This window comes from Salvelinus alpinus, chromosome 2, assembly GCF_045679555.1.
Source record: "Salvelinus alpinus chromosome 2, SLU_Salpinus.1, whole genome shotgun sequence".
Taxonomy (NCBI): domain Eukaryota; kingdom Metazoa; phylum Chordata; class Actinopteri; order Salmoniformes; family Salmonidae; genus Salvelinus; species Salvelinus alpinus.
In genome coordinates this window covers 75,554,215-75,573,801 of record NC_092087.1, presented here as the reverse complement: position 1 = coordinate 75,573,801, position 19,587 = coordinate 75,554,215, and the positions used below count along the sequence as shown (strand labels likewise).

The 19,587-nt window shown below is 44.0% G+C and overlaps 1 protein-coding gene across 1 annotated transcript in view; it reads right to left on the bottom strand.

The window, feature by feature from the left end:
• LOC139567748 (sodium/potassium/calcium exchanger 3-like) overlaps positions 1-19,587 on the bottom strand; it is a 74,331-nt gene that overhangs the window by 4,658 nt on the left and 50,086 nt on the right. The window contains exons 3-16 of the mRNA XM_071389213.1: positions 16,874-16,950; positions 12,178-12,252; positions 11,340-11,424; positions 10,473-10,576; positions 8,780-8,854; positions 5,140-5,165; positions 4,860-4,913; positions 4,500-4,633; positions 1,914-2,074; positions 1,383-1,665; positions 747-913; positions 448-562; positions 194-306; positions 29-94 (exon numbers count right to left, since the gene is read on the bottom strand). Of these exons, the coding sequence (XP_071245314.1) occupies positions 29-94; positions 194-306; positions 448-562; positions 747-913; positions 1,383-1,665; positions 1,914-2,074; positions 4,500-4,633; positions 4,860-4,913; positions 5,140-5,165; positions 8,780-8,854; positions 10,473-10,576; positions 11,340-11,424; positions 12,178-12,252; positions 16,874-16,950 (1,535 nt within the window). The remainder of the gene's footprint in view (positions 1-28; positions 95-193; positions 307-447; positions 563-746; positions 914-1,382; positions 1,666-1,913; positions 2,075-4,499; positions 4,634-4,859; positions 4,914-5,139; positions 5,166-8,779; positions 8,855-10,472; positions 10,577-11,339; positions 11,425-12,177; positions 12,253-16,873; positions 16,951-19,587) is intronic.

Sequence of the window (19,587 nt, the reverse complement as noted above, 5' to 3'; positions counted from 1 at the left end):
GGCTGATCTGAGTACAGCCTGTACTCACTGTGAGGAACACTGAGGCCAATAGCAGCGCAACAGAGAAGATCAATCCTCTACTGTTCAGAGAGATCTGAAGAGGACCCAGAAACACATGATCAGCTCTAAGCCTGTCTACAATGTTGGGAAATAGTAAGAAACAAATAACATGGGTAATAGCAGGAATACTCACAGTTGATCCATAGTCAATGCAGAGGGTCTGTAAAAGCCAGGGCAGGCCAAGGCCCACCAGAATATCAAACACATTGCTGCCAATAGAGTTAGAGATGGCCATGTCTCCCAGACCTAGACAGAAGAGAAAGATCTATCGTAATACATTGTATTATAACACTGTACTTCGCGTGTGCAGTACCGTAGTTCAACAGCTCTGTGTTGTGGAGTTGATTTTGATGGAGTGCTCTCTGTGTGTCTCTCTCCCTACAGTACCTTGGCGTGCCACGATGAGGCTGGCCATGCAGTCTGGAACACTAGTCCCCGCCGCCAGGAACGTGATGCCCATGATGACATCAGGGATGCCGAGCGTGTACCCAATCACAGTCACCTATAGTCAATGACAATATGGCAGTCGTACCATTAGAATAGTAACCAAGGCTAGAATGGAACCGTCACACAGCATTTCTCTGCAAGACAATTACCAGACCTCAACACTGTATTCCCGTTTGAGAGGACAGCTGGAGCCAAGGCTAATATGACATTTAGTAAATAAAGGTTAAATAAGAACTCACCATCCAGACCATAATGTAGGAGAAGCCAGCTATCCACATGGTGGAGGTGACGAAGGAGACCATGAACCATCTCTCCCAGGGTGGCTTGGCACAGTTAGGGATGGTGAAGAAGAGGAGCAGGCACAGAGGCCAGCACAGCAGCCACTTCATCTTGTTACACACACCCGCTGGAGGAGAGAGAGAGAGAGAGAGAGAGAGAGAGAGAGAGAGAGAGAGAGAGAGAGAGAGAGAGAGAGAGAGAGAGAGAGAGAGAGAGAGAGAGAGAGAGAGAGAGAGAGAGAGAGAGAGAGGGAGAGAGAGAGGGAAAGGGAGAGAGAGAGAGAGAGAGAGAGAGAGAGAGAGAGAGAGAGAGAGAGAGAGAGAGAGAGAGAGAGAGAGAGAGAGAGAGAGAGAAAGGGAGAGGGACAGAGAGAGATCATTTAAAAAATATTTGTTATCATTGAATTGAGAGAGAGAGAACGAGACAGAAACAGAGAGAGAGAGAGAGAGAGAGAGAGAGAGAGAGAGAGAGAGAGAGAGAGAGAGAGAGAGAGAGAAAGAAAGAGAAGAGGATTGGAAGAGAGAAAATGAGCGTCAGTGAATTGAAATATGTAAAACATAGAATAAAGAAAATAGACATATAACATGATCTCACACCTGGTGGTCTGTGAGGGACCAGAGGTCCTTCGTTCTCGTCCTCTTCCTCCTCTCCTCTGTCGTTCTCATTATTCTCATTATCCTCGTTCTCGTTTTCTGTCTCATTCCCTGACTCCAGGACCCCCTGACCTAGGCATCTCCCATTCAGCCCTCTCTCGGCCCCGCCCGTCCTGCCGTTCTCCAGACCCCGCCTCTCTGGAGCCCTGGCAGCTGCAGAGTCTGAGTCTCCATTGGTGATGTGTTGGTTGACCCTGGTCTCACTGGTGTTGATCACCCTCTGTCTCTGCACACACACACACAATACTGAGTCACAGAGAGAGATAGAGTGTGTGTGTGTGTGTGTGTGTGTGTGTGTGTGTGTGTGTGTGTGTGTGTGTGTGTGTGTGTGTGTGTGTGTGTGTGTGTGTGTGTGTGTGTGTGTGTGTGTGTGTGTACAGACTTGTGTGTGTGGAGGGTGGGGTGTAAATGTCAAATTCATACAGTACATGTGTACGTGTGTGTGTGTGAGTGTCTGTGTTACCCTAATCTTACCTCATTGATGAGCATGCGTGAAGCCATGGCTAATCGTGTCCTGGGGGAGAAGTGACTGGTGATCATGATCCTCATGCCAGCCTCAGAGAAGGACAGCTGGTGGGGGTAGGCTGACAGTAGCTCATCCACCATCATCACACTTGGCTTACACTGGAAGTTAGCTATGGGGACAGACACAAAATGGCCGCCTGGTTACTTCTTCTCCAATAGTTTATCAATGAGAGAAGGACAGCTGGTGGGGGTAGGCTGACAGTAGCTCATCCACCATCATCACACTTGGCTTACACTGGAAGTTAGCTATGGGGACAGACACAAAATGGCCGCCTGGTTACTTCTTCTCCAATAGTTTATCAATGAGAGAAGGACAGCTGGTGGGGGTAGGCTGACAGTAGCTCATCCACCATCATCACACTTGGCTTACACTGGAAGTTAGCTATGGGGACAGACACAAAATGGCCGCCTGGTTACTTCTTCTCCAATAGTTTATCAATGAGAGAAGGACAGCTGGTGGGGGTAGGCTGACAGTAGCTCATCCACCATCATCACACTTGGCTTACACTGGAAGTTAGCTATGGGGACAGACACAAAATGGCCGCCTGGTTACTTCTTCTCCAATAGTTTATCAATGAGAGAAGGACAGCTGGTGGGGGTAGGCTGACAGTAGCTCATCCACCATCATCACACTTGGCTTACACTGGAAGTTAGCTATGGGGACAGACACAAAATGGCCACCTGGTTACTTCTTCTCCAATAGTTTATCAATGAGAGAAGGACAGCTGGTGGGGGTAGGCTGACAGTAGCTCATCCACCATCAGCACACTGGGCTTACACTGGAAGTTAGCTATGGGTACAGTCACAAAATGGCTACTGTTATCACTAACAGACTGGTGACACAAGAAACTCATACATACACGTGTGTACCTTCCACTGAGTGCCTTAACAACCTCTTGAAGCTAGGGGGCAGAATTTTTATGTTTGTAAAAATAACGTTCCCAATGTAAGCTGCCTATTTCTCAGGTCCAGATGCTAGAATATGCAAATAATTGACAGAGTAGGATAGAAAACACTCTACAGTTTCCAAAACTGTCAAAATATTGTCTGTGACTATTACAAAACTGAATTTGCAGGCGAAAACCTGAGGAAATCCAACCTGGAAGTGCCTCTTATTTTGAAAAATCACTGTTCCATTGCCTGCCTTTCGTCCATTTAAAGGGATATCAATCAGATTCCTTTTCCTATGGCTTCCTCAAGGGTGTGAACAGTCTTTAGACATAGTTTCAAGCTTTTATTCTGAAAAATTAGCGAGATTTATCAAATCGCGTCAGTGGATAGCTGAATGTTCTACCATTAGTTCATGCGCGCGAAAGTTGTAGCTCGACATTTTCTTTATCTCTGTTATTGGATAGTTTACCGTCCGGTTGAAATATTATCGATTATTTATGTTAAAAACAACCTGAGGATTGATTATTAAAAACGTTTGACATGTTTCTACGAACTTTACGGATACTATTTGGAATTTTCGTCAACCCTTGATGACCTGCCTAAGGCTGTGGAATACTGAACATAACGCGCAAAACAAATGGAGGTTTTTTGATATAAAAATAATCTTTATCGAACAAAAGGAACATTTATTGTGTAACTGGGAGTCTCGTGAGTGCAAACATCCAAAGATCATCAAAGGTAAGCGATTCATTTGATTGCTTTTCTGACTTTCGTGACCAATCTACATTGCTGCTAGGTGTTTGTAATGTTTTGTCTAGTGATCGATAAACTCACACAAACGCTTGGATTGCTTTCGCTGTAAAGCATATTTTCAAAATCTGACACGACAGGTGGATTAACAACAAGTTAAGCTGTGTTTTGCTATATTGCACTTGTGATTTCATGAATATAAATATTTTTTGCAATTTTTTTTGAATTTGGCGCTCTGCAATTCAGCGGTTGTTGATGAAAATGATCCCACTAAAGGGATCCGTGCGTCAAGAAGTTTTAAAGGGATTCTTCAGGATTTGGGCAATGAAGCACTTTATCGACTTCCCCAGAGTCAGATGAACTGTGTCCAGTATGAAAGAAGTTGGAGGTAGTTTCACGAGCCAATGCTAACTAGCGTTAGTGCAATGAGCTAACAGTAGTTAGCAACTTCCTTCAAACTGGACACAGAGACATAAAAATGGTATCCATGAATTCACCTGACTCAGGGGCAGTAGATAAAGGGCCTTGCCAAAATCTCGAAGTAACTGAAACTGAGATTCTACAATAGTTCCTTTTTCAGTGGAACCACCACAACTATCAAAATAATAATAATAATTTTGAGGTAAACTGTAATTCTCTGTATCGTACCACAGAAGGTCACAGTTTATTTGGATAGTTCAGATACTCATACCATCAACAAACTATCTGTTGATAAGCAGCCGCTTGCTAAGGTTAGGGTTAGGTTTAGAATAAGAGTTAGGGTAAAGGGTTAAGGTTAGTAGATAGTTAGTTGAACAGTTAGTGATAGTCTGTAGATGTACTATCAAAATAAAGTGTTGCCCCACAGAAGCCGGATAATGTGATGTCATATCTGTGTGCCACCAGGGTAGGTACCTTTCTTGAGCAGGACGGCGGTGGCGTCACAGGTGACATTGTCCTCCAGGTCAGTGCTGCCCGTCAGACCGTTGGCCAGACTCACGGAGCTCTTCTTCCGCCGGTCAAAGTAGCGCCTCGCTCTGCCGTTAAACCTACACACACAAGTGATGAAAACTCAGCTCAGAGACAATGAGAATTGAGTAGAAAGTATACAAGAGTTTACAGAAGTATGCAGACTTTCCTGTGAGTAAACAGTGTAATACACTAGCCTCTGACTGTACAGTATCTAAATGACTGAATAGCTCTTGGTCCAGATGGGAATTGTGTGTGTTTCCGGTTGTGTGATGATGTGACCTGCCAGATGATGCTCATACTCACTTCATGATTAGAATGTAGAAGAGGTACATCACGTTCAGGACTAGAGACTCCCACCTTGAATACAATATAGAGTAGAATGAATCCAACTTTATTGTCCATGCGAACAACGGAAGTGTGTCTTCCGCTCTGTTGGCAGAGCAGCCCCCCCCCCCACTCCCAGCACACATCACACATACAGTTAAGACGAACAGAGGAGAATCTATTCAAAATACACCAGCGGAGAGACTTATCAACTGATTATCAACAAACAGAATATCAAGAGAAATTCATTTTTACATACCATGTAACCTCCCCGTCGTAGATAAACTGTGAGGAGATAAAGAGGGATTGATAATATTTAGGAAAAGGGAGAGAGGTAAGAACACAATCTCCCTGCATTTCCAGTGCTGATTATTAAAGCAATGCTATGTCTATCTTGACCACCAGAGGGTATGCCAACTCCAGAACTTTCCTCCATGACAGAACCAGGACAAATAGACCTGTTACTCAACATCTGATTCATTACAGTCTAACTTAGCCAATGTCAAGTGGAAAAATACAGTACTTCTCTTTCTGCAATGACTCGTGTGGATGTATGTGCTGTGTCATCATGCTTCATGCTAAAAGGCTAACATATACTCAGAACTGAAGATTATCCAGTGAGTCATTGGCATTTCATACTACTATTATCCAGTCTGTAGAGTCAAAGGCATGTTATAATTCCAGGTTGGCATTTATTGTCATGAATCTTGCCCTGGAGGCAGCTATGCAGAGTGGTCACTAGCTGGCACAGTCACAAAGTCATAAAATCTGATTTTAAACCTAACCCTAACCACATTGCTAATCCCTAACCTTAAATTAAGACCCTCTCATTGTACTGTAAAATAAATTGAACACCCTCCCCCCTCATAGAATTAACTCAAAATAATGTGTACAACCAAAGATAACAATAACTGTAGCGGCCGTGTGTTTATAAACCTGGATATCGACTTTGCCACTTAAGCTTTTGTGGCACAGTCAATGCCATGCAGGGCTACGGGCCAGAAGGTTGAGGGTTCGCCGACCACCATAGACGAGCTCACTCTCCCTGCTTGTTTCATTACACCACGATCAGAGATGGCTGCAGACAATGATCAGCTAAAGGGAAATCAGATTTTCCAAATTTTTATGCCATATTTATAATTAAATAAATACAGTTGAAGTCGGAAGTTTACATACACTTAAATTGTTTTTCCACCACTCCACAAATGTCTTGTTAACAAACTATAGTTTTGGCAAGTCGGTTAGGACATCTACTTTGTGCATGACACATGTCATTTTTCCAACAATTGTTTACAGACAGACTATTTCACTTAGAATTCACTGTATCACAATTCCAGTGGGTCAGAAGTTTACATACACTAAGTTGACTGTGTCTTTAAATAGCTTGGAAAATTCTAGAAAATGATGTCATAGCTTTAGAAGCTTCTGATAGGCTAATTGACATAATTTGAGTCAATTTCAGATGTACCTTTTAATGTATTTCAAGGCCTACCTTCAAACTCAGTGCCTCTTTGCTTGACATCATGGGAAAATCAAAAGAAATCAGCCAAGACCTCAGAAAACAAATTGTAAACCACCACAAGTCTGGTTCATCCTTGGGAGCAATTTCCAATTGCCTGAAGGTACCACGTTCATCTGAACAAACAATAGTACGCAAGTATAAACACCACGGGACCAAGCAGACGTCATACCGCTCAGGAAGGAGACGCGTTCTGTCTCCTAGAGATGAATGTAAAAAGTAGCCCTTCCACAAGCTTGCCACAATAAGTTTGGGTTAATTTTGGTCCATTCCTGCTGACAAAGCTGGTGTAACTGAGTCGGGTTTGTAGGCCTCATTGCTCGCACACGCTTTTTTAGTTCTGCCCACAAATTTTCTATAGGATTGTGGTCAGGGCTTTGTGATGGCCACTCCAATACCTTGACTTTGTTGTCCTAAAGCCATTTTGCCACAACTTTGAAAAACAAATTTTAATGACTCCAACCCAAGTGTATGTAAACTTCCGACATCAACTGTATATACACAAATATTTTTTAAAGTGAGCTGGATTGCACAATAATGTCGGGGACTTATTTCCATTATGGTCCCTATTTTTACATAAATACATGTACAATTAAATAGATAGAGACGAAAAATGATCAACCTTCAGATTAGTATGAGGGGGGAGTTTAAGTACAATTCTTACAAGCTTGTTTGGCTGTTAGCTTATTCTTTAGATGTTTGGGGCTGCTGGTGAACCATGATGTGCAGGCATAATCAAAGTGACACTGGACTAGCGAACATCTGTACAGCTCTAGCCTGCCTTACTGGCCTACTGTAACATGTATTCTCCCTGTCCATATCCCTGCACCATGCAGTGGGTGTCTGTAGCTAGGTTTCCATCCAATTGGTGACAGATTTTCATGCAAATATTCTAAAATATTCATGAAAACAATACACCATTTCAGTTTCCTTTGGGAAAATTTGCCGCCGGACAACATGACAGAGAAGATTTTCAGATCCGACCTGGCGCCGTCAGCGCCATCAATAAACAAGGAATGTTGGCCAAAAAAACAGCAATAACAAATGACAAAAAACCCTATTCCTCGTGTTTCGATGTGCAGCCTATGCAAAACTTTAGAGACTATTTATTTATTGGTTTTTAGGCTAATTCCTAAAAGAATAATTGTCCGCCTTATGGTCAGAGATTTGAGCTCAAACTGTATCAGAGCATTGCATACATAGGCCTTTAGACTGAGGTGTTCACTGTATGATATAAATACCTTAATAAATATATATAGCCTATATAAAGGAAGAGAAGTTTCGGCCTAGACCCAGAGAGATAGAGATATGCCGTAGCCTGCATTTCTTCATGTCAGATGGCTACTGCGTCTGCTATTCAGATATAGGCGTACAGAAGGGGGCTAATTCGTACATTTTAGATCAGACTATTTTGTATAAAGATAAGCATTCGATTATAGGAGTAACTCTGGTAGGCCTAAAACAGACTTCCTCAGCTCAAGTCAGTTAGTAGTGATGTGGCACACTGCCTTCATATCATAGGCCGGCAGTAGCTAAAGCTTAATAATAGCCACACCAAACCTTCACAAATGCTTTTAAACTTTATTAGGTTAATGTCAAAAGTACCTCAAGCCATTGTTTATAGGGAAAATACGAGCAGAAGAGGGAATGTAAACCAGGGAAAAAACCCACTACCCTCCGAAAAGTTAAAAGAAAAAAGTTTGACAACCCTCCCTGATTTTGGACCACCCATCCCCCCCGGTAAATGTCCATCTGTCCCTAGCGGACATCGCTCAGTTCTGCCTCCAGGGCAAAATTCATGACAATAAACGTCAACCTGCATTATAATAATACCGCGTATGGAGGGTCAGTTCAGTGCAGTTGTCGTTTATCTATGTCAGTCAGACCCAGTGTTGTGTTTAATTGGGAGGAGTGATGCGTGATGAGTCTGTCTGCACATCAGAGCAGGGTTCTCAGACAGACTGGTCCAGCTGATGTTCTGTCTCGAGCTAAACTCTCTCTATCAAACAGACTGGTCCAGCTGATGTTCTGTCTCGAGCTAAACTCTCTCTATCAGACAGCCTGGTCCAGCTGATGTTCTGTCTCTATCTGTCTCTCTGTATTTCTATCTCTCTTGTCTTTACCCATCTGTATGTCTACCTCTCTCTCTCTCTCTCGCTCTCTCTCTCTCTCTCTCTCTCGCTCTTTTTTCCTCTTCCTCTCTCTCTCTCTCTCTCTCGTTCTTTCTTCCTCTTCCTCTCTCTGTCTCTTTCTCTCTCTCGCTCTTTGTAACGCAGGGAGAACTCAGGTGTTGGCACGCTGCTTGTGTGTGTATCCGTGCATGTGTGTGTGTGTGTGTGTGCGCGCGCGGTTGTGTGTGTGTGTGTGTTTGGCCACTTACTGCAATGAGGGCTGCGATAGAGAGCGTGTAGTAGGCGGAGTCTCTGAGTAGTGTCCAATGGGAGAGCGTCACAGCCTAGAGACAGATGGAGAGAAGACAAACAGGACACAAACAAAAGACACAGCATTATCACACTGATTAACTGCAGTCAAGCATACCCTCATGATAGCGCTTTATATTGCCGGCGGTTCGGCGCAACGATAACGATTATAGCTCCAGCTCCCTCACAAGCATATCGAGATACACGAAGAGCTCTTGAGTTGACCTGAATAGATCCCGCTACTTACAAAGGACAAGCAGGCAGTGCTCACCTACTCCAAAAAGGTGTCGGTGTATTCATTGATTTTACATAATGATATGCAGCACAGGCAGCCTACCACACAGTGACTAATGCGTTATAGAGCCTGTATTTAGCATGCAAATCAACCCACACACACTACTACAGTGAAACACATATCTTCCTTAGAGAAACACAGTCAAGCCCTAGCCTGGTCCCAGATCTGTTTGTGCTGTAGAAAAAACTCCTACAGTCATGTCACGCTAGACAGCACCAACAGATCTGGGATCAGGCTATCCAAACTGTAAAGCACATCATGTCTTCCTATGAGAAACACGTAGCCAAAGTCTGGTCCCAGATCTGTTTTTGCTGTATAGCCAGAATAGACCGTACGAGCTAGCAAAATGGTACAAACTGATCTCTACTAGATCAACAATAGTGAGGAGTATTAAGATGAGTTTACAGTAATACACTATTTCCTGGCATTATTCAGATGACTTTACAGTAATACACTATTTCCTGGCAGTATTAAGATGACTTTACAGTAATACACTATTTCCTGGCAGTATTAAGATGACTTTACAGTAATACACTGTATTCCTGGAAGTATTAAGATGACTTTACAGTAATACACTGTACTCCTGGCAGTATTAAGATGACTTTACAGTAATACACTGTATTCCTGGAAGTATTAAGATGACTTTACAGTAATACACTGTACTCCTGGCAGTATTAAGATGACTTTACAGTAATACACTGTTTCCAGGCAGTAGGCCTTTACTTCTTTACATAATGGACAATCTGAGATCAAATCACTATGGCTGCACCCTATCATGTAAATGTTATCAGGGAATATATCATGTTGGATTCAGGCTTGGCACGGCATGGTGCAGGGATCTGGACAGGGAGAATACATATTACAGTAGGCCAGTGTAAGACAGGCTACAGATGTGATACCGTAACTGTGGTCAGTTCATAATCATTATATATGGTGTACTGTACGTGCAAATGTACATGTACTAACTTTGTACACAGTATGGAGAACACATGTTGTTGTTATGGATATTCTTGGACAACAGATATGGACAATAGATATGGACACTGTATGTAGCCTACATTAGGTCCAAGAGGCTTCTTATCTCTTACTTAAAAAATGTAAATAAATAGTATTTTCTTAAAACTGCATTGTTGGTTAAGGTCTCGTAAGTAAGGATTTCACTGTGAGGTTGTTGTATTCGGAGCATGTGACAAATACAATTTGATTAGATTTGAATGTATATCTATAAATCTGTATTCTGTAGATATATGTATGTGTATGTGCTGAGCTGTATTGAGATATACAAGCAAGTCAAAATACCAAGAACTCATTCAGGAGCCTACGTTTTTCTAATATGATATAACAGTATGACATGATACCTGGCCAGCAAAGATTCCACACACTCCGATGATGCAGAGGATGTTGAAGACTGCTGACCCCACAATGGTCCCCACACCCACATCTCCTTTAGTGATGAAGACCCCTGCGGAGAGGACACACATGTACACGCAGTATGACACGGCACTTTGTCCTTGTGTAACATGCAGTCTACTCCGACAGATTCTGACGTCTCTAGTCTTAGCGGTGCTGTGTGTGTGTGTGTGTGTGTGTGTGTGTGTGTGTGTGTGTGTGTGTGTGTGTGTGTGTGTGTGTGTGTGTCTGTGTCTGTGTCTGTGTGTGTGTGTGTCTGTGTCTGTGTCTGTGTCTGTGTCTGTGTTTGTGTTTGTGTTTGTGTGTGTGTGTGTGTGTGTGTGTGTGTGTGTGTGTGTGTGTGTGTGTGTGTGTGGAGTGGCCCAGGATGACTGGATGTGATACATTGACAATGGGATCAAACAACTGACCCCCGGCTGTCACAACACATATAAACAGCTCGGCCACGTCAAAGGGTTCAACCAACTACAGAGTCTTGTTCTAAAACCTTCTCTGTTTACAGTGAGTACAACAGTCTGCTTCTAATCTACAGTGTTATCAAAAGCGCCAATCTAAAATACTGACGTCAGCGCATGGCTTCTCATCAATGTTCATTTACACTCTATTAATTGGATTAACATGGAATATGTTGTTAATCCCTATACAGGTTCCTCTTCTACTGGGTTGTGTGTGTGTGTGTGTGTGTGTGTGTGTGTGTGTGTGTGTGTGTGTGTGTGTGTGTGTGTGTGTGTGTGTGTGTGTGTGTGTGTGTGTGTGTGTGTGTGTCCATGCTAGTGAGTAAGTGTGTGTATTGCATGTGTGTGTGTTTGTGTTACCTATGACAGAGGTGAAGAGTTCAGGGGCGGAGCTTCCAGCGGCCATAAAGGTTGCCCCTGCTACATCCTCACTCAGATGAAGACGCTAGAGAGAGAGAGAGAGAAGAAAAGAGAGAGAGAAAGAGAATGAGAGGGAGAGAGCGAGAGAGAAGAAAAGAGAGAGAGAGAGAATGAGAATGAGAGGGAGAAAGAGAATGAGAGGGAGAGAGGGAAGAAAAGAGAGAGAGAAAGAGAATGAGAGGGATAGCGAGAGAGAGAGATAAAGAGAGAGAACGAGAGGGAGAGGGAGAGAGAGAGAGTTAGAAAGAGAACGAGAGGGAGATAGAGAGAGAGAAGAAAAGAGAGAGAGAGAGAAGAAAAGAGAGAGAGAAAGAGAATGAGAGGGAGAGAGAGAGAAGAAACAAAGAGAATGAGAGGGATAACGAGAGAGAGAGATAAAGATAGAGAACGAGAGGGAGAGGGAGAGAGTTAGAAAGAGAACGAGAGAGAGAGAGAGAGGTAATATATAGACAAAAGCAGAAGTTGAGACTTGTCAACAGAAGCTTCACAGTATATCAGTGTAACACTGTAACAAGATGGAAGTGGCACGGGATCCAACATGTCATCGAGAAGAATACCACAGCCTAACCCTTGACCCTGAACTGAACTGCAGCCCTAACACACAGAAGGACAAACAGCAACATAAGCACATCTTATCCACATCCTGTTAAGCTGCATCCCAAATGGCACCCTATTCCCTATATAGTGCACTACCTTTGACCAGGGCCCATAGGTTAGTAAACTACATATGGAATAGGCTGCCTTTCGGGATGCAGACTCTGTCTTTGTCCATACATACCTCACATATCTTCTCCAGCGAAGGGACAAAGTAATCGTCACAAACCAAGGCCAGGGCAATGAACATATACATGGCCTGAAAGGAAATAGACACAGAGAGGAAAGATAACATGGGGGGTGTTCATTGAGTAATAATTGGGGTGGACAATTTCCTATTCTTCTTGACTTTTCTATCTATTCCCACTGCATTTCTATCTGAACATTCTGTAATATTGCGTAAACATTCTGTAAACAGTATACTCTCCTGAACAGACCCGAGTAAATATGTTAGAGACACATGGATGGAAACCACCATCTGAATTTCATAAGAACACACTGTAGATGATGTGTCAGTGATATTGGACTAAACATGGCTTTATACATGGTGATGGCTAGCCAACAACCTAACTGCAAATCCCGCCAAATCATAATATCCAAATCTGGTTTACTATAATACAAAAATCACTGGTACACTAATATCCTTCAAAACAAAAAGACACAGAATTAGTTTACCCCCACAGCCACACAGAGACAGAGGGAGAGGGAGAGGGAGAGGGAGAGGGAGAGAAAAAGAGAGAGAGAAAAAGAGAGAGAGAAAAAGAGGGAGAGAGAGAAAGAAAGAGGGAGAAAGAAAGAGGGAGAGAGAGAGAGAGAGGGAAAGAGAGAGAGGGAGAGAGAAAGAAGAAGAGAGAAAGAAAAAGAGAAAGAAAAAGAGAAAGAGGGAGCAAGAGGGGAGAAAGAGAGAGAGAGAGGTAATACAGGAGAGAGGGAAAGAGAGCAAAAGAGACAGACAGACAGACAGCGAGAGAGAGAGAAACAGACAGGCAGAGAGAGGAAGAGATCATAGACACCCCACCGTGGTTGTATAGAAACACAGGTAAAGTAAACCCTTCTACGTCACAGTGCCATTAGCCTCTGTCTCCATCAATGGGCCTGACCAGGTAGGAGGGGTGGGGTGGATTCATGAATTTGGTGAATCAGGGGACTGAGGTAAAGTACAATCCCTGTTAGAGATTTGAATCTGGGTGTGGAATCACATGGGGCTGAGAGGTCAGAGACAACAGCAGATGGCAGCTAACAGAGTTGTAATACTGTGAAAGTATAGCAGCCGTCTCTCTCTCTATCCAGCTATGAAGTCCTGTTATGACTGGGCAGGGTGTGTTTGTGTGTGTGTGTGTGTGTGTGTGTGTGTGTGTGTGTGTGTGTGTGTGTGTGTGTGTGTGTGTGTGTGTGTGTGTGGGTGGGTGTGTTTTTAGACACAGCATCATCTCTGTGTTGTCTCTGTTTTTAGACACAGCATCGTCTCTGTTTTTAGACACAGCATCGTCTCTGTGTTGTCTCTGTTTTTAGACACAGCATCGTCTCTGTTTTTAGACACAGCATTGTGTCTGTGTTGTCTCTGTTTTTAGACACAGCATCGTCTCTGTTTTTAGACACAGCATCGTCTCTGTGTTGTCTCTGTTTTTAGACACAGCATCGTCTCTGTTTTTAGACACAGCATCGTCTCTGTGTTGTCTCTGTTTTTAGACACAGCATCGTCTCTGTTTTTAGACACAGCATTGTGTCTGTGTTGTCTCTGTTTTTAGACACAGCATCGTCTCTGTTTTTAGACACAGCATTGTGTCTGTGTTGTCTCTGTTTTTAGACACAGCATCATCTCTGTGTTGTCTCTGTTTTTAGACACAGCATCGTCTCTGTTTTTAGACACAGCATCGTCTCTGTGTTGTCTCTGTTTTTAGACACAGTATCGTCTCTGTTTTTAGACACAGCATCGTCTCTGTTTTTAGACACAGCATCGTCTCTGTTTTTAGACACAGCATCGTCTCTGTTTTTAGACACAGCATCGTCTCTGTGTTGTCTCTGTTTTTAGACACAGCATCGTCTCTGTTTTTAGACACAGCATCGTCTCTGTGTTGTCTCTGTTTTTAGACACAGCATCGTCTCTGTTTTTAGACACAGCATTGTGTCTGTGTTGTCTCTGTTTTTAGACACAGCATCGTCTCTGTTTTTAGACACAGCATCGTCTCTGTGTTGTCTCTGTTTTTAGACACAGCATCGTCTCTGTTTTTAGACACAGCATCGTCTCTGTGTTGTCTCTGTTTTTAGACACAGCATCGTCTCTGTTTTTAGACACAGCATCGTCTCTGTGTTGTCTCTGTTTTTAGACACAGCATCGTCTCTGTTTTTAGACACAGCATCGTCTCTGTGTTGTCTCTGTTTTTAGACACAGCATCGTCCCTGTTTTTAGACACAGCATTGTGTCTGTGTTGTCTCTGTTTTTAGACACAGCATCGTCTCTGTTTTTAGACACAGCATTGTGTCTGTGTTGTCTCTGTTTTTAGACACAGCATCATCTCTGTGTTGTCTCTGTTTTTAGACACAGCATCGTCTCTGTTTTTAGACACAGCATCGTCTCTGTGTTGTCTCTGTTTTTAGACACAGCATCGTCTCTGTTTTTAGACACAGCATCGTCTCTGTTTTTAGACACAGCATCGTCTCTGTTTTTAGACACAGCATCGTCTCTGTGTTGTCTCTGTTTTACGACACTGTTGCCATTGCCGGTTGGTTGAGTAAGAGTTTTTGATTGGTTGAGTTTTTTGGGGGGGAACAAGGGAATTCCAAGAAATGACATGATGTTTTGACAGCGGACTAATCCTCTCATGCTTACATGAGTGAATGGGGTCATCAAGGCATAATAGCGGTTTTGGAGGGCGAGAGATACAGTGCCTTCAGAAAGTATTCATACCCATTGACGTATTCCACATTTTGTTGTGCTACAGCAACAAATTATAATCTTCACCCATCTACACAGTTCATTTTTTGTTGTTAGAATTTTGCAAATGTATTGAAAATGAAATACAGAAATATCTCATTTACATAAGTATTCACACCCCTGAATCATTACATGTTAGAATCACCGTTGGCAGCCTTTACAGCTGTGAGTCTTTCTGGGTAAGTCTCTAAGAGCTTTCCACACCTGGATTGTATAATATTTTTTTAAACATTTTTCTTTGAAATATTCTTCAAGCTCTGTCAAGTCGGTTGTTGATCATTGCTAGACAGCCATTTTCAAGTCTTGTCATAGATTTTCAAGCCGATTTAAGTCTTTAACTGTAACTAGGCCACTAGTTGGGGTTGAATCTGTGTCTAAAATTCACTGCTCAACTGAGGGACCTTACAGATAACTGTATGCCATTAGGCACACTGGCTGAATGGAAATGGTACATGTGCTCTATTCCCCTCATACTTGTTCCTCTCCTTCCCTTCATCCACCCATCCTCTGTATCACCTCTATCTTCGCCACCTCCACATCCCTGCTACCTCTGTAGTCTACACCTCAGTTGAACCCTCTGCCCTACACACCTCCACACATCCTGCCTGCTCACCCTACCTTTAAAACCCAGCCTACAGAAATGCCCAGCCTTCCGCCTCATCCTCCCACCACACACACGATTACAAACATACACATTCCCCAACACTACCTACTCAACTAGCACTGGCCTCCATCCAGAACTAGTCCACTATATTAAATGGAAGTTCTCCTCACTCTTTCACTCACTCACTCACTCACTCACTCACTCACTCACTCACTCACTCACTCACTCACTCACTCACTCACTCACTCACTCACTCACTCACTCACTCACTCACTCACTCACTCACTCTGCTCATAGTCTACACCTAAATCTGGTTCTAATTGGGTGTGTATTTCCAACCGGCAATAAATAAAATGCCGGCTGTGCTGACAGGACCCCAGCTAGAGTGGGGAGCACGCACACACACACACACACACACACACACACACACACACACACACACACACACACACACACACACACACACACACACACACACACACACACACACACACACACACACACACACACACACACACACAGTTGGCAGGCCTCATTCGGTACCAGATGCTGTGTTCTGTTCTGTTCTGTTCCTCCAAGCGGGGTAGTTTGGACCCGGGGGCCATTTGTTTAGCCTTGGACGGCGGCCCGCTAACAATTATCCCATGGTTCGCACTATGCACAAACACCCAGCCAGCCGAGAAATACAGGGAACTGACTGAGAAGTTGTTAGTTTTCCACTGTGTTGTGATTTTTTTTAAATGGGAACATAAAATAGTTTATTGAGGTGTTGTGAATGTGAAAGGTTGATTAAAGACACACACAGAGACATGGGAAAGGGGATACCTAGTGGAAATGGGGATACCTAGTGGGAAAGGGGATACCTAGTGTTAAAGGGGATACCTAGTGGAAAAGGGAACACCTAGTGGAAAAGGGGATACCTAGTGGAAAAGGGGATACTTAGTTGCACAACTGAATGCATTCAATCAAAATGTGTCTTCTGCATTTAACCCAACGCGTCTGAATCAGAGAGGTGTGGGGAGCTGCCTTAATCAGCATCCAGTTGTTGTTGGGGGTCAACTGCCTTGCTCAAGAGCAGAAAGGCAGATTTTTACACCTTGACGGTTCGGGGATTTGAACATGCAACCTTTCGGTTACCGGCCCAACACTCTTAACCGCCAGGCCACCTGCCACCCCCCTGGGACACCAAGTTGACAGACAGACAGACAGACAGACAGACAGACAGACAGACAGACAGACAGACAGACAGACAGACAGACAGACAGACAGACAGACAGACAGACAGACAGACAGACAGACAGACAGACAGACAGAGATCAAAGTGAAGAAGACTGAACTCACACACAGGACGTGTAGGGCCACAGCTCCTTCTGTCCTCTCCCTGTGGGTAAACAGATCTGTAGGGAACTCGTGCAAAGCTGGAAGAGACAGAGATTTCGGGTTACACAAGCAAGAGATTGTGTGTGTGTGTGTGTTCTGACGTCTGTCCTGTGAGGTCAATGCTACTAGCAAGCTAATGGAGAACACAGAACTCATATGAACTGACAAGGGCTGGCCCTGCAGCACCTTGCCTAAAGGTGTATTTGTGTGTGTTTGTGTGTTTGTGTGTGTGTGTGTGTGTGTGTGTGTGTGTGTGTGTGTGTGTGTGTGTGTGTGTGTGTGTGTGTGTGTGTGTGTGTGTGTGTGTGTGTGTCCATCCATCTGTGAGTGTTTGTCTGTATGACAGTCCTGCAGCATCTTGCCAAGGATTGTGTGTGTGTGTGTGTGTGTGTGTGTGTGTGTGTGTGTGTGTGTGTGTGTGTGTGTGTGTGTGTGTGTGTGTGTGTGTGTGTGTGTGTGTGTGTGTGAGTGTGAGTGTGTGCGTGCACGCCTCCTCTGAGAACTGAAAGACCCACCAGAGGAGAAGAGAAAAAGAGATGGAAAAAGTGAGAGCGAAAAAGAGGACAAAGAGAGGGCAGAGAGGAGAGAGAGAGGGTAAAAATAGAGCTCAGGATTAGGATATGTAGGGTGAGGAGGAGAGAGGGATGGGGAAGAGAGAGAGAGGAGAGGGGGATGAGGAGAAGGGGAAATTATGCATGGAAAGAGAGTTGGGCTACAAGGGGAAAGGGTACAAGAAGCACAAAAAGCTATCACTCCTTATTGTGCATAAAAATGTGTGTAAGAGAGAGAAAGAGAGAGGGGAAAAGAGAGAGGGGGAAAGAGAGGGGAAAAGAGAGAGGGGAAAGAGAGAGGGGAAAAGAGAGAGGGGGAAAGAGAGGGGAAAAGAGAGAGGAAAAAGAGAGAGGAGAAAGAGAGAGGGGAAAGAGAGAGGGGAAAAGAGAGAGGGAGAAAGAGAGAGTAAGAAAAAGGGAGAGAAAAATAAGAGATAGAAAGAAAAAGAGCTTAAATACCTATGTTATCCTCTCACTCCACACTTCCTTCCTACCCTCTCCCTCCATTCATTCATTCTCCTTCTCTCTCCCTCCATTCATTCATTCTCCATCCCTCTCCCTCCATTCATTCATTCTCCTTCTCTCTCCCTCCATTCATTCATTCTCCTTCCCTCTCCCTCCATTCATTCATTCTCCATCCCTCTCCCTCCATTCATTCATTCTCCATCCCTCTCCCTCCATTCATTCATTCTTCATCCCTCTCCCTCCATTCATTCATTATCCTTCCCTCTCCCTCCCTTCATTCATTCTCCTTCCCTCTCCCTCCATTCATTCATTCTCCTTCCCTCTCCCTCCATTCATTCATTCTCCTTCCCTCTCACTCCCTTCATTCATTCTCCTTCTCTCTCCCTCCATTCATTCATTCTCCTTCCCTCTCCCTCCATTCATTCATTTTCCTTCCCTCGCCCCCCCTTCATTCATTATCCTTCTCTCTCCCTCCCTTCATTCATTCTCCTTCCCTCTCCCTCCATTCATTCATTCTCCTTCCCTCTCCCTCCCTTCATTCATTCTCCTTCCCTCTCCCTCCCTTCATTCATTCTCCTTCCCTCTACCTCCCTTCATTCATTCTCCTTCCCTCTCCCTCCATTCATTCATTCTCCTTCCCTCTCCCTCCCTTCATTCATTCTCCTTCCCTCTCCCTCCCTTCATTCATTCGCCTTCCCTCTCCCTCCATTCATTCATTCTCCTTCTCTCTCCCTCCATTCATTCATTATCCTTCCCTATCCCTCCATTCATTCATTCTCCTTCCCTCTCCCTCCATTCATTCATTATCTTTCCCTCTCCCTCCATTCATTCATTCTCCTGCCCTCTCCCTCCATTCATTCATTCTCCTTCCCTCTCCCTCCATTCATTCCTTCTCCTTCCCTCTCCCTCCCTCCCTTCATTCATGCTCCTTCTCTCTCCCTCCATTCATTCATTCTCCTTCCCTCTCCCTCCATTCATTCATTCTCCTTCCTTCCCTCTCCCTCCCTTCATTCATTCTCCTTCCCTCTCCCTCCCTTCATTCATCCTCCTTCCCTCTCCCTCCATTCATTCATTCTCCTTCCCTCTCCCTCCCTTCATTCATTCTCCTTCCCTCTCCCTCCCTTCATTCATTCTCCTTCCCTCTCCCTCCCTTCATTCATTCTCCTTCCCTCTCCCTCCCTTCATTCATTCTCCTTCCCTCTCCCTCCATTCATTCATTCTCCTTCTCTCTCCCTCCATTCATTCATTCTCCTTCCGTCTCCCTCCATTCATTCATTCTCCTTCCCTCCATTCATTCTCCAGGCTCCTTTCTCCTCCTCTCTTCCTTTTCTCCCTTCATCATCCCACCTCGTCCACCAATCAACAGTCTATTCATGGGCCACCGCTAACATCTGCTCCGGGTTTCACCACGTTTCCACTGGAAAGGCCAGCCAGGCGGTCAACGTTGTGCTAGCTAGTAGCTATAGCTAGTAGCTAGCACAACCACTGCTTTCACCAATGCTAATAGCTGCCAATACACTGATGCTATTCCAAATCAAATCACATTTGTCACATGCGCCAAATTTCGCCAAACAGGTGTAGACCTTACAGTGAAATGCTTACTTACAAGCCCTAACCAACAGTGCAATTTTTAAGTAAAAAATAGGTATTAGGTGAACA